Source organism: Lonchura striata, chromosome 10 (assembly GCF_046129695.1).
Source record: "Lonchura striata isolate bLonStr1 chromosome 10, bLonStr1.mat, whole genome shotgun sequence".
NCBI lineage: Eukaryota > Metazoa > Chordata > Aves > Passeriformes > Estrildidae > Lonchura > Lonchura striata.
This window is the reverse complement of record NC_134612.1, coordinates 20,006,521-20,025,687: the sequence shown is the minus strand read 5'-3', so window position 1 is coordinate 20,025,687 and position 19,167 is coordinate 20,006,521. Positions and strand designations below refer to the sequence as shown.

The 19,167-nt window shown below is 37.4% G+C and overlaps 1 protein-coding gene across 1 annotated transcript; it reads right to left on the bottom strand.

Annotated features, from left to right (window-relative positions):
* Positions 1-25: 25 nt before the first annotated feature.
* CCDC39 (coiled-coil domain 39 molecular ruler complex subunit) lies at positions 26-18,885 on the bottom strand. The gene is made up of 20 exons (XM_021543427.3): positions 18,731-18,885; positions 18,294-18,413; positions 17,086-17,232; positions 15,934-16,092; positions 14,892-14,984; positions 14,677-14,805; positions 14,090-14,281; positions 12,372-12,475; positions 11,920-12,052; positions 8,832-9,026; positions 7,991-8,155; positions 7,307-7,444; positions 5,809-6,017; positions 4,462-4,585; positions 3,569-3,728; positions 3,161-3,267; positions 1,708-1,848; positions 1,379-1,558; positions 1,085-1,167; positions 26-475 (listed from the first exon to the last, which is right to left on the bottom strand). The coding sequence occupies exons 1-20, from the start codon at positions 18,839-18,841 to the stop codon at positions 316-318; spliced, it is 2,850 nt and encodes a 949-aa protein (XP_021399102.2). The 5' UTR covers positions 18,842-18,885; the 3' UTR covers positions 26-315.
* Positions 18,886-19,167: the final 282 nt, after the last annotated feature.

The window sequence follows — 19,167 nt, the reverse complement described above, 5'->3', positions numbered from 1 at the left end:
GAAAAAAAAACCCCAAAACCTCAACTTGAAGCAGAAGAGCAAGTTTTGCAACACCATTTATTGTCTAGGTAAGCTCAAGTGTGAACCCCTGGTTTGAGCTGTAGTGGGGATTTGCTTTACAATTGCTTGGAGGCAGCAGTTGTGTTGCTGAAGAAAAGGTTACATGGGAGGTTTACAGGGAGATCTGCAAAGGAGAGTGGCAGAACCACACAGTGACAATTGTACTTCAGCTGCAAGTTTTCCAGGTAATTCCATGGGTATAAGTTAGTTGCAAAAATTAATAAATCTCAACTAGTGTGGCCTTCAAAAAATGACTTAAGACTTCTTGCGTTCAGAAATACCAGAGGTGCTGGCTCTGCTGCCTGGCTGTGAGCCAAGAGCTGCTGCTTCCTCAGGGGTGGGGATAGGCAAGGTCAGCTCCACCACTGTGGCTGGTGAAACCTGACTTGAGGCTGAAGTTTTTCTGCTGGGAACTCTGAAAGACAAAAATTTACTAATGAGGATACAGAAATCCCTGCATCAAACAGAGCTGCCAAGGTTGGCTCACCATGAAGCCACCCAGTAGCCATGTTCATTCCAGAAACCCCCTAAAAGATCTCTGTAGCCACAACCACTAAATGGCTTCAGTAACCACTGGGAATGTTGGATCAGCACAGCACAGGCTCTATTTGAGCATACATTGAACAGGGGAAGAAGGTACCAGTAAAAGCATCAGTACCTTTTCTGTTTAATTAGGAAGGGATGTTCACGCTACAAAGTGTAAACTGTGGCTCAAAATTGTCCTTTTATAACATCAAACCATTTTTTTTTTTTTAGCTAGAGCACAGTAAACAAAAGTAATTGTAATTATTCTGTAATTATTGGGCTTTCTAAACTGTGATGGATGCTGAAGTAAACTTCCTCATGTTCTAGAAGAATGTACTAAACTTAAAGGACAGAGAAAGGAGAAAATTTTTACAGTCTTCAGCAAAAAGAAAATTGAGGTGACCTTAAGAGTAAAGAATTCTTTCAGTTAGGGACTAATTTTGCTGATTTAAACTTGATCTTTAAAAAATCTGAAAGCAACCCAAGTGTTAGAACTTACCTGGTAGGAGGTAGTGAGCTCTGTGGGGACTGAGAAGTTTGACTACCAGTGGGAGAAGCAGCCACAGGAAGCTCTAAATTGTACTAGAAAAATTGGAAAGAAAAAGGTTGACCTGATGGTTGTATAATAGGATTGAGATATCAGGAGCACTTAAAAGTGCTTGGCATTGGAAGATGTTGAAAGCAAGTGAACACTTCTGTGTTTTCCCATATTGTGAGTTGTCCTTGAAAGACACTCAGTTATAGGCTGGAGCTCTCACTCAAGATTTTGGTGGCAGTTAAGTGGAAAGCTCACCTTGTCAAAGTACATTTTAAAGGCTGGAGCTAAATCAGGATTTGCTTCTAGAACATCAGCTATCACTTGGTTGACGGTTCTGTTGAAAGCTTTCAGTTCCCGAAGATGAATGTCTCTCTCTTCCAGTGTTTCTGCTCCACCTTCTCTCTGAGACTCAATTTCTCTGGATAGTTTGGAACACTTAACACAAGTATTTTTAAACATTATTATAAATATTTTTAAACATTATTCTTAAGAAAATTTTCAGAAACCTGCTAAGTTTAACCCACAGAGATTAACCCACACTACTGTCTATAAAGTTAGAAGTTGTCATCAATAAACACACAAACCTGTTTCATAACCCTGTTTAGTTTTGGCTTCTGTTCTTCAATGTCTTTTTTCAGCTGCAAAATAAAAGCTTGTTTTTCCTTCTTTTGCTCTTTGAGGAGGGCCTGCTCCTTCTGTATTACATCAAAGTGTTGTTGCATGCTCTGCAAATTCATTTGAAAGTAGAATTAGTTTATAAAGCAGGTTTGGTATCCATTCACTTTTTGTATTTGTGGAAGGGTCTGTTGTCATTACTACTTGTTTCTAAATGTAGCTCAAGCAATTAGTTCTAATGTTAACTCAAAGCTTTCTGCCAGTCCAACTGTTTGGTGGATACAGACCTGGACAAAGAAACTCCCAGGTAATTTACATCTCTTTTAAAGGTACTGGTAATGAGGTTACAGGTTTGACTTTTCAGATATATCTCATACTGGCTACAAACTATTTACTTGGCACCCTACCAACTTACCAGTGCAAGCTATCCTGAAAAAAAACCCAATACTGTTTCCTGTAGAAGAGGGATACCTTTGACTGGAATGAATAAAATCAGCTCCATAACGGCAGCTGGACTTTTAAATACATAAATTAATAAACAAAACTTTAAAAAATTAAAAGGCAGGAATGGGTTTGCTGTAACACCTGTTACATGCTAGGACTTACTCCCTGATGAAGATCTGTGTCCCTTTACCTTAAGAAATAACATCTCTGAAATAAGATCTACGTCCTGTGGTGGTAGAATAAGCAATAGGAATGATTATTGACTGTAGGCAGTGACTCAGGGCTTAGAACAATTATGTGGAATATGACCATGGGCCTTGCTTTTTCTGCCTAATAAAATTCTAACTGAAGTGTCATACATCAGAATTAAAATGATAATTGAAATGTCAATCAACAGAATTAATTGTTGCACTTTCTTAAGGTCCAAGTGGCTTTTTGATAACCAGAGGAACCATGAGTGAATCCTTGCTATGGAGCCTGAGAACACAAGTTCTTTTTTGCCTGCATTTAGTGCTCAGCCTGCTAAATTTCAAGTCAGCTAATTTAATCCTGTTAAACTGAGGCACCCTCAGTGCTAATCAAACTGAATCTGTTCCAGAAAAATCCTGGGGTATAGATGCCAGAGGTCCCAAACTGTGTGGATTTTAATCTGTGGTGCTGGGCAGGATGGTACAATGGTGGTGTGTGCTGCACATGTGGCTGCTTTAGTGGCTGCCAGAACAGCAGCTGTCAGTGCATGTGGGATTCTGAAACTTCTAGCTGAATGTGACTAAACTCCTGAAGTTTTGGTGTGATTTGAGAAAATTCAAATAATCACTCACTTTTTGAAAGGGGATGTAGAACCTTCTAAAAATAATATCCTAATAAAAGAGCAGAAAAAAAATTGTAGCACAATTTCCTATTATTTCTCTAGGATGTCCTTCATAGATTTAGCTACATGTTGCAGTCTTGTCTGACTGAACTTTACTTGTATTTTACCTGGAGATTTTTCTGAAGTTCCTTGATCTGTCTTTGTTTGTATTTGTATTTTTCATCAGCATCCTTTTTGTCCTTTTCTAGTTTCAATTTTTCCTCAAGTTCTTCACCTGTGATCCCAAACAATGAAGCAGCATTATTGCTGTGCATACAACTCAATTTTCATTTGAAAATAACTGCATCTCAGAAGATTACTATATTGGTGTTGGCAGTATTTCAGTGTGTCAAGGTTTGAGGGGTTTTTAAATACTCTCCTACTAATTCCAAATCACTGTCAAAAAGTAACTGACTTCATGAGGGAGAACAATTTAAGAGCTACCGGTTCCAGAACCAGCAGAGGGCACAAAAGTTAAATAATAATTATTATTTAGAATTAAGTTCTATTTTCTATCTAATTTCTATTTCACATACTTGTTTCAGGGACTGCCTTGAAAGAGTTTTTGTAGTTTCTGTTCCAGTTTTTAAGTACACACAAACTGTTTTCCATAGCCATGATTTCTTTCTGAGCTTTGCAGATCTTTGCATCCAAATCATCACCTTCTTGCTTAAGGGCTTCCTTTTCCTGTGCAGCCTGAAAGCAAATCCACTATTTTAGGTGACTGCAGATATACTGAAAATATTAATTTTACAGAAAATATTTACTGTACAGCAATATTTAGGGGCTAAAACCACTTTAACTGAGATTTGGGTGCCTAGAGAACTGGAAGGAGGAGTTATTGACAGTATTGAAGTTCTTTGAGGCATTTCATTATGTGTATCTGTCTCTCTGCCTGAGCTCACTTAGTCCTGCCCAGCAGCATCCACATTTTGTGGACATCAAAATAAACAGATTCTTGTTCAAGAACCAGGGTATTGCATTTTGGATAAGGACTGATTTTCTCTTTTTTTTAATTAAAAGCTGAAGTATACATAGGTGATTGGTAAGTGAAAGGGGAAAGCAGACATTCTTCAAGGTATAAACCCCATATGGCAAAATGAATACCTGGAAATAACTCTGACAGGTAGAAGAATTTAAGGTCCTGTGAGATTCCAATAAAGTTCTTTCCAGTTCATAGTGGATTATAACTTGACCACTAATTACTTTGTATTTTTAAATTAATGAGCACTGAAGTTTTCAAACTGCTCAGAATTAAGGCTCCATATAAATTCTTGTGAAATTACTGTATAATTTAAATAACCACTGGTGTCAGATAACATAAAGCAATTAGACTCAAAGTAGACAGTAGGCAAGGAGGTTGTCTAAGAGCCCAGGGAAATCTATAGTTTAAATAATTGAATTATAATGAATGATGTTAATAAAATACCTTAATTACATAGTAGGCCTGACTTTTCATCTCCTCTCCTTCAGGTGGCATCATGGAAAGAGTAAAAATTTCATATTTGCATTTCAGTTTATCAATTTTCCATAGGCGATCTTGAAATTCAGCACTGTTTGTTTAGGGAGAAAATACATGGGTTGAGAAAATGCTTGTCTGGTAGTGTTTTGTGGGCAGTTCTTGCTGCAGCAGTTTAAATTCCTGGTGTTATTCCAGCAGCCTGTACCAGGAATTGTACTGGACCTGCTACAGGTCTTGGTGGTTTTCTGTGCTCCCCCAGCCACAAACATCCCTTGTTCTGGTTACCTATGTGCCTTTTGAAGTTCTAAGTGGAGTCAAATCTGTTTTCACATCCCAGATCACTACATTCTGAGAGGCTGTGCCACAGTCCTTCCTCAAATTTGCGTTGCCAAATTTATGGGTTTGGCAATGCACTCCCAGAGCTGCCCCTGCTGATGGTACTTCACGTTCCAGCTGCAGGATGAGTGTGAGGAACAGCCAGAAACAGCCCCAGATCAGATTCGCTGGGAGCATCCAACAGCTGGGTGACACCAAAGGAAGAAGGCCCAGTCTGTGCTCTCAATCATACTAAATCACTCTAATTCCCATTGTGAGGGGTGTGGTCAGCAGGGCAGTTCAGCTGCTGAAGTGTTCAATTTTGGCTGAATCTAGGTACTGGGATTTCAGGGCTAAAACCATCCCAGATACTTTGGACTGATTATTACAGGAGGGAAAAGTTATTTCTAGGTCATTGCTTTATGAGAGGGTGCATATGTAATTAGCAAGATTAATTTTTTATATGGGACACATAATGGAAAGCTTATTAGTTAAAAAGAAGAAAAAGCCCAACCAAACAAAATATACCACAAAGCAAACCAGTCTTACTGGTTGAATCAAAGAAATTACAGTTTTAGCAAGCAGCTGACAGTTAGCCCTCTTTAAAAGCAACTTTTCATATACTGTTTCATATACTTTGGCATACTTCCAGACACATGGTTTCACATGTCCAGATTATTTTGAAAATGGCAGAGTCACACACAGAGTGTTTACTGTAAGATGTCTGTGACTGAGGTTTCCTCTCACTTCTGCTGAGGCTCCTCACTCACAGCAAGGCCACTGATCTGTTCACCAAGGAGTTAAAACTGCTGTCTGAGGGGTCACAGCTGGGGTCTCTTGCTGGCCTCAGCTGTCTTGGTAGAAAACTTTGAGCAAGATTTATTTAATCCTCAATTTCTCTAATGGTGAAGCTGAGCAAACTGCTTCTTTCTTTAGTAAGTCCCCAGTAAAAATGTACTTGGTCAAAGCTACAAGTTGAATTTCTACAAGAACAGTTACCTCATGCGATGCCGTTCCTGATCCAGCAGCCTTATCTCAGAATCCAGCATTGCCTTATGGATCCTGATCTCCTCAGTTCTTTCTGCTATGGCTTTTTTTAACTCCAATTGTTGTTTTTCCAGTGTTAGAACTTTCTCTGCTTTATTACACAGAGTATTTTGAAGGCGCTTCAGTTCTAGCTTTAAGAGATTATCTTCAACCATCATCTCCTAATAAGTGCCAAGTGGTATCAAAACAAGAAACCATTGTTTTAATTAAAATCATTTATCATTTAGTAAATTAATATTTATTCATTATTTTACCTTTCATATACACACAACTGTAAAACTAATTTTGCTCTGCATTTAAAAGTCTTGGCATTTTCTCATTTGCCAACAGTCTAACATAGTGACTGTGACAGGGGTAGATTGTTTCCTGAATGGTTTTATACAAATTCATCATACTTTCTAATTCAGGCTGAGTTTTGGGTTATTAGACTTCTACAACTTTTTTGGTTTAGGTGGTTTAAAAAAAAAATAAGAGAGCTTACAAGGAGCTTTCTGGAGCAGTTAGTATCTCACTTGAACCATTAAAACTGTCTTGAAGTATATTCTAGATTCTGTAGGCCTGAAAATCATCTTGTTGCATGAAAAAATATTGTATATACCAAAGCTTATGAGAAGCAGCAAGCAGTGAACTTCATTAGCATGCAAATACATTAAATAATTCTTTTAAAACATCAAATGATTCCAACTTGACCAGTTTTTATCTGAGTGCTTTTAGATCATCAGCTTCTTTTGTTCCACTGAATTTCCCCAAAAAAGTTCCACATCTAAGGAAAGAGCTTTCATTGAGGAGGAAGTGTACCAGTCAAGTTGAAGGCAAAACTCTTTTCCCTTCTACTTAGACTCTGCTTTTTGCTACTGTGTTAGTGCTTCCTTTAGGAAGGCTAAAGATTACTGCATGAAAAAAAATCGTACAATAATTCAAGGAGTGGGAACTGTATTTTTCTGTTTATCAAAATATGAGGAAATGATTTACAAATTGTTTCTAATTCCTTAAACTTGAATGTAAACTGATTCAAATCACCTGTTAGAAAAAAAATGCTTAGAGTTTGATAACAATACTTAGCCAAACTTATTAGCAGGCCTCACAGCTTGAGAGTAAAATCTCAGTGTTACGTAAAGACATCCTTGAGCAGTAAATATATTTTCTATTTTAAAGCTAATTGTTTCTTGGGGGAAAAAACACCAACACTCACTGACCTAGTGGATATTGTAGTATAATTAATGTGGGATTAAACTGATATTTCATCAGACTTCCTGCTGTGGAGGGAGAAGAAGCAACCGTTTGCCTAGTAAGATGATAGTGATAAAGATGACTGCAAAGTCTGGGAAAGAAGTGTCAATTAGAAAACTACAGGAGGTGTACTGATGTATGTAATGATGTAGCACTGTGGAAGGCAGATGACACCCCAAACAGTGTCCTGTATTAGTAAAGTTGCAAAATAATACTCTACCTGCTTAATGTGTTTTGCTTTTTTTAACTCCTGAAGTGATCTTTCATTGAAAAGAGTTAGTTCTTCTATCTTCACTATCAAACCACTTGTTTCTTGTCTTGTCTTATCAATTGTTCTCTTGGTGATTTGGACATCATTCTGTTTCAAAATAAGTTATATTGAGCTTATTTCAGTGAATGTAAATGGCAACAAAAGCTACTAGTTAATTTTAAATGAGATATATTTAAGTCCTGTAACCAGGAACCATCATCATGATGTATCTAATATGCTGCTCTGCAAAGTGCATGGCGTGACCTCATGCAGAGTGCTGCACGGGGACTTTGGACAACTTTAAATGCAATTGCACTTATGAATTCATGAAAACTATAAAAGTGACAGCTTTACAAAACAGCATTCTCCTATTTCTGCATGGGCCTAATGATAAACTCAGACAATTGCAAGCAGTCAGTCACATGCTTGAGAAAGCTCAGCTTGTCCTTCCAACATTCAACGCTTGTCTTCATGCTAAGGTGTCTCCCTTTTTCTGGAAGTTACAGGGAATTTATGAAGTTTTCCACATGGGTTACACAAAGTTCAGATACCCTTTAGACTAATGCCAACTTTTTAATTACTAAGACCCAATCTACTTAATTCGCTGAGGTTTCTAAATGACACACAGTCAAAATTATGTTCCAAGGAAGTTACCTGAAGTTTCCTGTACAGTGACTGTAGAACATCATATGCCTTTTTCTTTTCTTCTAAAGTTTTCTTAAGTTCAGCAACTTTTCCTTCCAAAACTTCTTTTTCATCTGAATTAACCTCCCCTTCTAACCGTGACAGCCGTCTCTGTATTTGCTGAATATAAAAATCCTGTTAAAATAAATTTGAAGAGAATTAATAGTCTGAGATAAGCAATAAACTTGGATCTAAATATTGGCTTTAAGACAGTCACCCAATTAAGCTATTGTTTTTATAATAGTTTCTGGCTTTTAGACCTCATTAGCAAAATATCTCAGATGACTGATGAGCAGTGATGGTTTGGGGTAATCTTCTAGAAGAGTAACAAAGCACACTCAGCACAGGCTGCTGTAGGGAGGCTTACAATGGAGTTGCCATCTTGTTGCTACCAGTGGATGCTGATATAAAAGCAAATTTTCAAAGTGGTGCATAGGAAATAGGCACATAATCCAATTAGTAAATAACAGGATTTTGGCATGTACCTCTTGTATTGCTTTAAAAATACACCCTGAGGTGTCTGTGGTTCAGAGGGATCAAAGTAAAGAATGGATTTTAGGAATTAGCGGGAAAAGCAGCAGATCCAAAAAATAATGAAAACAAAAGTGCAAAAATGTAGGTGATATATTTTGGCAAGCTTGGGTAATTTCAATTTTATCTGTACATCTAGAAATAGAAATAAATGCAGACTTTAAATGATTCTACATAGCATTTCCAAAATGGAAAACTGTTCAAGATTACAGAATTCAAGCAATGTGCTATCAGTACACTCAAGAAACAATCACAGTATGAAAATACATTAATATTTTACCTGGTTATATATTAATTCTTGTTGTTTTAACAGATCTGTGTCAAGTTTGCCCAGTCGACTCTTGAGATTTTTAAGTGATTTTTGACCTCCCTCAATTTCTGCCAGAACAATCTTCTCCTTATCACTCTGCATTTTTAATTCCTGAGTCTTCTTGAAAAGTAGGTCCTTTAACTGTCTCATTTCATTTTCTTTTTCCTGGTGACAAATCGATCATTAAGTAGAACAAAGAAGTAATTAATCACATCAGAGTTAATTTCTGAGGAATTGTTTTTATTAATCATAGATAGAAAAAAAGTATTACAATATCCATTAATATGAACGTGGAGTTTTGTAAGCCTTCAAAATGGTTGGCAAAACAACTATTTGACTTAAAGAGGAAGTAATAATTTTTATTAATTTTTAAAAAATCTAATCCTACCCTACAATTACATGACTTTTTTTCCCTAGTTATAGGAATGCTATCTTTTCAGCCTTTCAGAAAACTAAATTCCTGTCATTCTTTTCAAAAAACCTCCTTACTGCCTCCAGCATCTGTAAATATTTGAGAAATATAATACAAAGCTTTTCAATGGTTTATTAAATCTTGTAATGTTATGTGTGCACATATATGTATGTGTGTGTTTATCTAAGAGGGAATAATTCTGAAAAATTACACCTTCTAAAATCACTTCCTTTTTCTCAGAGGTAAAGTGCCATTAACACCTAAATCAGTGCAGGAAATGAAGTTTTAGTAGGATAAAAAACAATGCTGAACATTTCAGGTAACCTGAAATGGACTGAAAACAATGAAAAATGAGATTATTTTCTTTTTATCACCCTAATAAGGAAAACAATATTATTTTCCTCCTTCCTTCCACCTCTCCCACTCAAGCAGCCAAAGACCTTGCAAAGCTCAGGCCATTGAGCATGACAGTTTCCTGTGAGGTACATCCTACAACAAGTGATGTGATTTCCCCTTCCTGTTCCAAAGGACTCATTTACACTCAGCTCAAGTCTGGTACAGAATTTGAAGATGTACATTTAAATTAATATGCAAAACACCTGAGAACTCACTTTTCTACATTGATTAACAATGTATTTATTCTGGATTTAGTATGTATGTGACCACCTTACTGGCTTAAATAATGGTTAAAGATACGTTAATGCCTTCTCTATGGGTTTGTAATCACACTGCCCATTCTACCCAACAGAATTTGTTTGCAGTTGAACTTGCTCTAAGTGCAATTCCAAATTCAAAACTCAGGATGTTAAAGGCAAGTGTAAGTTTAATATGAAATTATTATGGACTGTAGCAAATGTCAGTAGGCTTTGCATCATCCTTGAACAAAGGAACTTTCTTCTGGAAGTAAACTGATTTTTAAGTATGTGCCAAATGCTGAGTTGTATTTCTAAAGCTAATGACAATTATAAATTCATCCACTGACACTGGATCATGATTTGACCTTCGATTCTTTATTGCATATCTAAATTAATTTATTGAGCAGAAATTGTTGCTCTCCCTTTAAGTGAGGTTGTTAAGAGAGATAAGACATTCAATAAGCTTCACTGTGCAAAAGTGTTTTGCCACAAATTGATGAAGGAGAAGTACCACAGAACTAGAAAGCAAAAACAAGGACATTTCATCCACATTGTTCCTGTAAATATCTCTTCACAGTAAATTAACAGATGCAGCTAAGAGCCATGTGTGTCTAATGCTGATGGAGGGGAGGCTTCTGACTAATACATTACAGACATTGTTCAAGAACAGTTCATCCTAGCTAAAATATTCCCCTGCAGCTGTGGAGCTGCCAAGCTCAATGTCATCTTAGGTTATCTGCCACAGACACGGGTAAAGAAACCCTGCTAAGGCTTTTGCCACCCTGGAAACTGTCTAAAGGGGAAGAAAAGAAGGTTTTCATTTTAATGAAATGCTACACCATTACTTGTTTTCAAATTATCTGAAAAGCCAAAACAGTAAGGCCTGTAATTTAAGAAGCTCTCCATAAAGGAAAGACATCCCATCTCTAGTTTCTGAAAGTGTATTTAAAATGTGCGATTAATGCCTGTGGAGTTAAAAAGTTTGAAAAATGACATTCACTCTACTGCAAGGCGTTATTTCACATGCATGCTCTAGGAAACACAAAATGGAGAAGAAAAAAAGAGCATACAGTGGTATGAAAGAGCATACAGAGGTACAGCTTTGTTGTCAGCTGTGTGGGACACCTGCTGTCACTTTAATTTAACCTGGTCATTCTGGAGCAATGAAAGCTTCAGCATATCCAATGCTCAGTCGTCCAGCAAAATGTAAAAGAATATTTCTGTCATGTTCAGTCAGATGCTAAGTAGTGAAAATACTTTAAGAGAATTTGTAGCAAAATGACAAAACAGTATAAACATTTCCTGAAAGATTGCATTACATCATTGCATTATTCAGAAGCTCTTTACAGTTAAGCAGATGATAATGAATTTTTTTCCTATACTTAATTTGCAACCTAAGAAGAGGGTTTTTAATTTTATAGAAGTATTATTAGGCATATTAAAAAAAGTCACCTTATTATAGCCTGTATATGCCACTTCCCAGATCAAAATCTTTATTCACAAAAATGAATCTAAAGTGAGCCGGTAATTACTTAACAGTCTCCAAGTTGGTTGTGTCAGAGTATCATGTAGTAGAATTAAAATAATGAAAAGCAGACCAGGCCAGACAAATCTGATTAGAAGATTTCTAAATATTTTTACACTGTTTGCCAAAATCACAGCTCTTTGCAGGTTTATAAATTTTGGTGTTGTTTTACTAGAGCCAAGAAATTTTTGGTGGCAGTGATACTGACAAGTCATCCTGACAAAATTCTCTTTAAAAACCTTATTGATGGGTATCAGTATCCTGAACTAATACAGTCGGAATTACTAGGATCATTTATTTTCCTCTAGAGTTTTCTCAGCACAGACATAGCTACATGCACACTTCAGTATTTGATGAAATAGCTACATGTCATATCAGTAATTTCATTTTAATAGAAAATTTTAAAATTAAAGAGATAATTTTAAAATATAGAGCCTGCAAATACAAACAACTCCTCATTTCTAGAAACCATGAAAATCATTTTACCTCAACACTTTTTTCTTCTTCTTTCAGTATTTCTTCCAACCTCAAAGCTTTCTCTTCTGCACTGAGTGTCTCCTCAATTGCAAGCTTCAGTTTATCAGAAAGACTTGCATTTTTTTCATTAAGAAGTTTTAATCTAAAAGAATGATAAAAGTTCAATGTAGGTTGCCTAGACAAAGCTGCCAAAAGGGAGCAGCAAATCTGACTGAGCAGTTGCCTCAGCCTAAATTTCAACCTATGATAAGGAAGGCCCTGATTTTTTTTCCCCCCACTCTTTAAAAACAAGGTTTACCAAGAGTATTTTGCCTAAATTAGCCAATACCAAATCTAAGCATGAAGTAACCAGAAAGTTGGAGATTTCAGTCATCAACATTATTTAAAGTTCTTTTGTATCTCAAGGATTTGGTTGTATTATTAATCCTTACAAATGTTACCTTTAAAGGTCTGTTTCTTACCTGGCTTGTTTTTCCTGAATTTCTTTCTTCATATTGGTGATTTGTGTTCTCAAAGACTCTAGATCAGAAGCACTTCTGTTCACAATAGATTTCAAAGTCTGCAGCTAATAAACAACAAAATCAAGCAAAAAAGCTCTTACTTACTTTGGTACATGTTAAGATATTTAAAATCATATTTTCCTATTTATTGGAAAGTATTCCATTACTTTTAAACAGTGCTCTCCAAATGAGGAGTGCTGCAAATTCTGAGGCATTGTAAATTGGCCCAGCTAGTAAATTCAATAGACTAATTACATAGTATGAGTACTGGGAAAAATAGTAATAATTAAGAACATGAATTATGGAGGTGCTATGGACTGCAATTCTGGTCCAACAGCATCTGTATAAGTAGAACCATGGTTTTATAGGGCACAGATGACTTTCCTGAGGTTCTTTGTGAACATGGATAACCTTATATATCTAATAAACATTTCCATGTCAAACTTTGCTTGATACATAAGATTATTTTGATTAAGCTATCACTGTGACAAAAATACACAGATATTTAATTTGGTAAAAAATACATAACAGCATACACTCATTAAATAGGATAAGAATACTTTCCAATCAGTAGCTCTTTTATCCTTTTATCTTCACAATAAGTTTAATTGTTTTCACTGTCACAGATGAAGAAAACTGATCAAAAGCATGTATAGACGTTTTCTTAGAGGTCACAAGTTGTTGACTGAACTGTCTTCTTTCCTTGTTTCTCACAGGCATTCCACAGATATTCTAATAAGATGAGACTGTTCTATTATCCCATCATGGAGTATTAATTGTGAAAAACTTCAAGCAAGAATTTCACAGCTTGAGATGCAAACCAATCAGTTCTACAAACCCTCAAGCTTGCATGAATTATAGGGTAATATAATAGCCTACACCTTGTTTGAGCTACCTACAGTTTAATTAGATCAGCCTATGAACCACCTGCTAGAGAAAAGCTATCCCAAAGTTAAGGTAACAGCAGAGGCAGATTTTTTAAAAAGTCACTAAGCTTGCTGAGTACCCCAGTGTTACCATTTTCTTGTTAAGAAGAAACTTACTCAGGTAATACAAGTGTATCCCTTCTCAGCAGAGCCATGAAACTTGAATTACTGCTTAGAAATACTTCCACAGGCATTTAAGTAATTAATCAGTGTAGCTCATTCCCAGGTTTAAGTGCAAATTCAGTATGGACAGTATCAAGCATGACTTGTTCACAGGGCAGCCCTGTGCCACTGCCTCTTGATTAGAAAGCCACATGAAAGCACTGGGTGTTTTCCCCAGGAACTGTAACCAGACTACGAGGCCAACAACACACACTTCTGAGAGCATGGGACAGGAGCTGTTTGGAATCTGGAAGAGACTTTTCTCATCTTCATACAATTCTGCAGTCTATGTCTGCTAAAGGAAAGAAGTCTCCTGAGGCATCTAACAGTGTTAGACCATTTAAAAGAAAATTCATCCATTTTACACAACAAAGAATACATTCCAGTCTTTTCACCACTCTCAATGACAGGATTAAGTTGAGGGTTCAGATCCCAAATAAACAGGACTTGGCTGAGAAAAGCAACATTTTGCTGAATTATTAAGAGCCTAGTATAAAACCAAAGAAAAGGAAATGCTATTCCTGTATTTCCTCCATCTGGTGCTCAGTTCTAGTTTCAGTCTGTTTTCCTGAACTGTTTGGTCACCCTTACCTCATCCTGCAGCTGAGTTCTTCGAGCATCCTGAGTCTGGAACTCCTTTCGGAGGTTGTTTGCTTCCCGCTCAGCAGTGAAGATTTTCTTTTCATATTCCATGTTATTAACAGTTTCATTTACCAAAAAGGCAGTCTTCTCTCTCAGCAAAATTTCTTTGTTTCGGATTTCCTGTTTTGTCTCTGCAATTAGCTATCAGGATAAAAACATTTTAGATTTGCTTGCATTAGTTGTATTAGACTAATAAAGGGTAAAACCAGAAGATCAATCCCTATTATTATTACTATTTGCTTGAGACTCTTATGAAAATAATTCTTCATTGATTGAATTGGGAAAAAAGAAGCTAAGCAAAACTTCAGGTAGAATTGAAACAGATGAAATTAAACAGGAAAATTACCAGCATTAGGGATGCTTACTCTACCTGACAGATTTATAACTACTCCGTGAAAATTGTGCATTTTGAAAGGTTAAGTAAAAGATTACCTACCCAGAAAATTATACTATAGTTTTGATGTTAAAAAAAAGCCAAAAAAAACACCCCACATCAAACCCAACCCCCCGAAATGGATCAGTGACAGCAGTTTTACCAAAGCACATTGATCTATCTCCTGATCTCTTTTCTGCATCTGATGAATTGCATTCTCCCACTGCCTGATGACTTCTTGCCTTTCTTGATGAACCCTGCGAAAATCTTCAGCTGCTCTGTCAAGCTCCATCTGTTTAAAAGAAAGCACCTTCATGATTTCTGAAGTTAAAAATGCCACATATAAACAAGGGATCTTTGAGAACCTTAAGCACAAACCTGAGCTGTCATGGTTTCTGTAAGCTCATTATCTAGAGCTCTGCGCTTCTGGTTTGCTTCCCTGGTCAACTTTTCTATTTGAAGGGTTAATGTCTAAAATGAAAGGATATGAAAATATTTGAAAATGAAGTATTTCAAAGTAAAGAGATCACATTTTATAAATTTTTAAAGCCCTGCTACATCAGGGGTTAAATGCTTGAGGTATCAATTTTACTGTGTTCTAGAAAATAAAAAATTGACAGTGAAGCCTCACAAATTTTCGGTCAATACAAGTGGCAATAAGAACCAAATTGCAGCAAGGCCAAAGTAACCCAAAGTAACATTTACTGTGTGTAAATGTGTGTGTGGTGTCCTTGGCATACAGCAGCTAGAGTATTTGTGTAAACAAACACTTGGGTTAAGTATTTAGTGAGTAAAAATAAAATTTCCGCTCACTCTATTTGAAGAATATTTTAAAATAATAATATTAATAAATAAATAATAAAAGTATTTAAAAATAATATTAACCATAATAATAAATAATAGGGTTATCTATCTCTACATTAATAATATACTTGGGAACTCACCCTTATAAACTCTGATTTTGACCGGAATGCCTCTTTTTACAGATATATATGTTTATGTCTTCCATTATTCCAGGTAGCTTTACTGAAGTAGCTGTAATTTTTTCTCAGCAATATTAATAAATCCACACTATTCATCCATACTTGGTGTGAATTTTTGAACTCCTCTTAATTCAGTGGCACTGTTTTCTAGACTTTATTTGTGCACCCTCTCAAAAAATTTAAACTTAAATTTTACCCATATGAATAAGCTAATTAATGTCTTAAATTATGCCTCTCATTATTGCAAAACCTATTCTCTCAACTTCCAAATGAGCCTCGTATGGAATTGCACTGTTGTGCCAAATGGAAACCGGGTTCAAAGCAGTGTTGTACAAAATCTTGTCTTCATTTTATCTGATTTGATAACATAACAAGGTCTTCAAGTGATAAAATGGTTCTTCCTTTGGTTTCTGAAAAGTGCTGTCATTTCTACTTACTCCTAGTTTCCCTTCATCTTGCAGTGCATACTTCTGGATTGCAGTGGCATCATTATCTGTACGGTTCAACTCCTTCAGCCAGCTCTCCAGGAGCTCCTCATCCCAGCTCATCTGTTGCTTTAAGTTTTCCAGCTTCTTAGTGGTTTTATTTATAGTATTCTAATAAAAGAAGAGAAAATTAAAGGTTCAATATCAAATGTGAATAGTAATTGAAGCAACCAGTTCAAGCTACTGTGACAAGTTTACCCACATCTTGTCCACAGAATTGATAGTTTTCTTTTTTATTAATTGTGTGTTATACTTGAGGAATGCTATTGGACATCCTGGTCTTGAAGAAACAAGCCAGGAAGTTGCCACTAATTTAAAATGCAAATAATTTTAAAAAGAAAAGTCAATCTCTGGCAAGATAAACCCATCTGCAGGGTATTTGTTCCATATGAATAAACTGATCTGAGGCATCCAAAGGTAAAGTTTCTCACTCACTCATTGAGGCCCAGTTGTTAGATCCTTATCCTACATATCAATTTTCAAACGTGACCTCTTTGTGTGACTGTGAAGAGACTTCCTGACATAAAAATGAGACAATCTAGACCCAGATGAACAGTGTGAATATCTTCATCCTGCTACCCATTCTGAGAGACTGGAGATTACAGACTTCAGAAGAAAAAGGGCAAAATTTTTAAAATATAATTAAATAATTAATAGGAAGAAAAAGAGACAGTTCCAAACCCAGAAGACCATCTGTAACTGAGTAGCATTAGAATACTTTGTAAATTAAACCAAATCTTTGATCTTTAAATCATGACCCAAGTTAATTTTATGTAGAGAAGATTTACCACCAACCTTTTTAATTTTTAAACCATTAAGAAATTACCTGTGAGGATTACAAATACTGTAAGATGAATGTGTGGCTGTGTATCTGGCATTAAGAACAGAATTCCTTTAATATTTACTAAGTCTTGACCAGTCTATGCAGTACATTCTCAGTGTCACTTTACTTGCCTACACAGGGAAAAGCCCATCCAGACCATCTACTAGATTACAAGCTTCATTATAATTAACTATTAATGACTTATACTACCATGTGCAAGTGAGGACAAGCCATACAATTCTGCAGTAGAGGTGTTCCCTTCCAAAAATTTCAAACCTTACTTCTTGAATGCTTTTCTTTTGTCTCAAGGAAGCTATCTCATCTTGCAGTCGTTTAATGTCATTTTTGAGACGTCCATATTCTCTCTCAGCAAGGGCTTTAAAATGATGTTCAGTTTCAATTTCATTCTCTTTGGCTTTGTAAAGAGACTGCAGAATAATAAAGTTCAGTATTTTACAATAAACAAAAGTTCCATATTTTACAATAAAGTTCAGTATTTTACAATAATTAAACATCAACAATCTTTTCTTTTACATACAATCAAATCCCAAGTCAGAGATGGTTTCACCACGTAAATGAAGGAATTTTCAAAGAAAATTTATTGGCTTGATTTTAGTATCTCAAATACACATAATCTTATATATAGATATGTACACATCGTATCAAGTATCCACAGATCAACCTTTTGCATCCCTAAAACCTCAATTCTAAGATTTTTTTTTCACCCCAAATTCAGAATCTTAACGTTTCAACATCAAAATCTTAGTTTCTTGATCACCAGTGACTTTACATCAGATCCAGGAAGAACAGCAAAAAAATATTTTATTGTTCTGTGCTGAGAGACCTCCCCTGCTGGCCTATAGCAATACGTAGATACTGCCTAACCTTTCTTTCCTTTAATTCAAATTAATTATTGAATATGGCCAAAAAATATAAAGAAGTTGTTCAGCTGCAGGGAAGTTTCCTAAGACTTTTTCACCCAGGATCTTTTATCTGAAAGGTGTAAATCTTTGTCTCAAGACTGTTTAGAAATCTAAACTAGCCCTTTTGGTCAGTTAATTCAGAGTGTAGGTAAAGACTTAGATCTTGACCATCTCACTTCATTTTCCATGTCTGTGAATTAAGTCTTTACCAGCATTTCACAACTAATTTTTCACCATTATAAAGATTATATTTTTCTTCCTTACACTGGTGTTTTCGTTGACCAATTTCTTCTTATTAGTATTTAGAAAAGTCCCCATTCAGGAAGAATTCTAAAATGTACCCTTCCTGACTTTTTCCTAGGTACAGTAATTTGAATTGGGATGGTCTTAATGACCATCAAATAATATCACTGAGATACATAGTTTAATTTTTGTTTCCTGTGGAAATCCTGGAATAAAGGCCTAACAAATCTCTAACAAAAGTGGCAAAACAGATAGGGACACCAGCCAGAGAGAGATACTCAGGCTTGTTTGACAAAACGGACCTGCCAAAGGTGGTGATTTACCTGAGCGAAGCTTATCTCTTGTCTCACGTTTTTCAAATGAGACGTCATTGCTTCTATGCGCTCCTCACAGTTTGTCAGCTCATTCTGCAGCTCCTCTTTCTCCTTTCGCAGCTTGTGGAGCTGTTTAAGAGTTAGAATCGTCAAGTTACTGTCTGTAGTTAAGTGTTTATTACCTACAATTACCTAAAAACAGCCACTGCAATTATTAATGAAAAAACAACGTAAGAAGTAGCTGCTACATTCCTCCAAATGAGGGATTTCGGGAGAAAACGCGGAGCTTTGCTAAGGGAACGGACAACTCGCACGGCTCCTCCCGCGGGGCTCGGGGGATGCGGGGATCGCCGCCCCGGTTCCCGTGAGCTTTCCTGCTATCCATCCATCCATCCGTCCGTCCCTGCCTCCCCGGGGGCAGGGCGGGCTCCTCTCCCCGCGCTCACTTCGTCCTCCAGAGCCTTGTTCTCGGCGTTGGCCACGGGCACGGCATAGCCGGGCTCCCACTGCAGCTCGGCCAGCACCGGGGCGGCGGCGGGGCCGGAGCGGCCGTCCATGGCGGCGGCAGGGCCGGGGCTGAGGCGGCTCCGGGCGCTCGGCAACGGCGGCTCCGGCGGGAGGGGCCGCGGGCGGCGCCGCCCCCGCTGCCCGCGCGGGCCGGGCCCGAGGGGCGCCGGGCCCGAGGCGGGCCGGGCCCGAGGGGCGCCGGGCCCCGAGGGGAGCCGGGCCCCGAGGGGGGCCGGGCCCGAGGGGAGCCGGGCCCCGAGGGGAGCCGGGCCGAGGGGGGCCGGCCGGAGGGGAGCCGGGCCCCGAGGGGGGCCGGGCCCGAGGGGAGCCGGGCCCCGAGGGGAGGCGGGCCCGAGGGGAGCCGGGCCCCGATGGG

Excerpts from the sequence above, each read along its gene's own strand:
- CCDC39 (XM_021543427.3), bottom strand. The coding sequence starts at position 18,841 with ATGGACGGCCGCTCCGGCCCCGCCGCCGCCCCGGTGCTGGCCGAGCTG. Across the intron at positions 17,233-18,293 it reads AAGAGATAAGCTTCGCTCAG|TCTCTTTACAAAGCCAAAGA; the intron begins GTAAATCACCAC and ends ATTATTCTGCAG. Across the intron at positions 6,018-7,306 it reads AAGCAAAACACATTAAGCAG|GAGATGATGGTTGAAGATAA; the intron begins GTAGAGTATTAT and ends GGCACTTATTAG.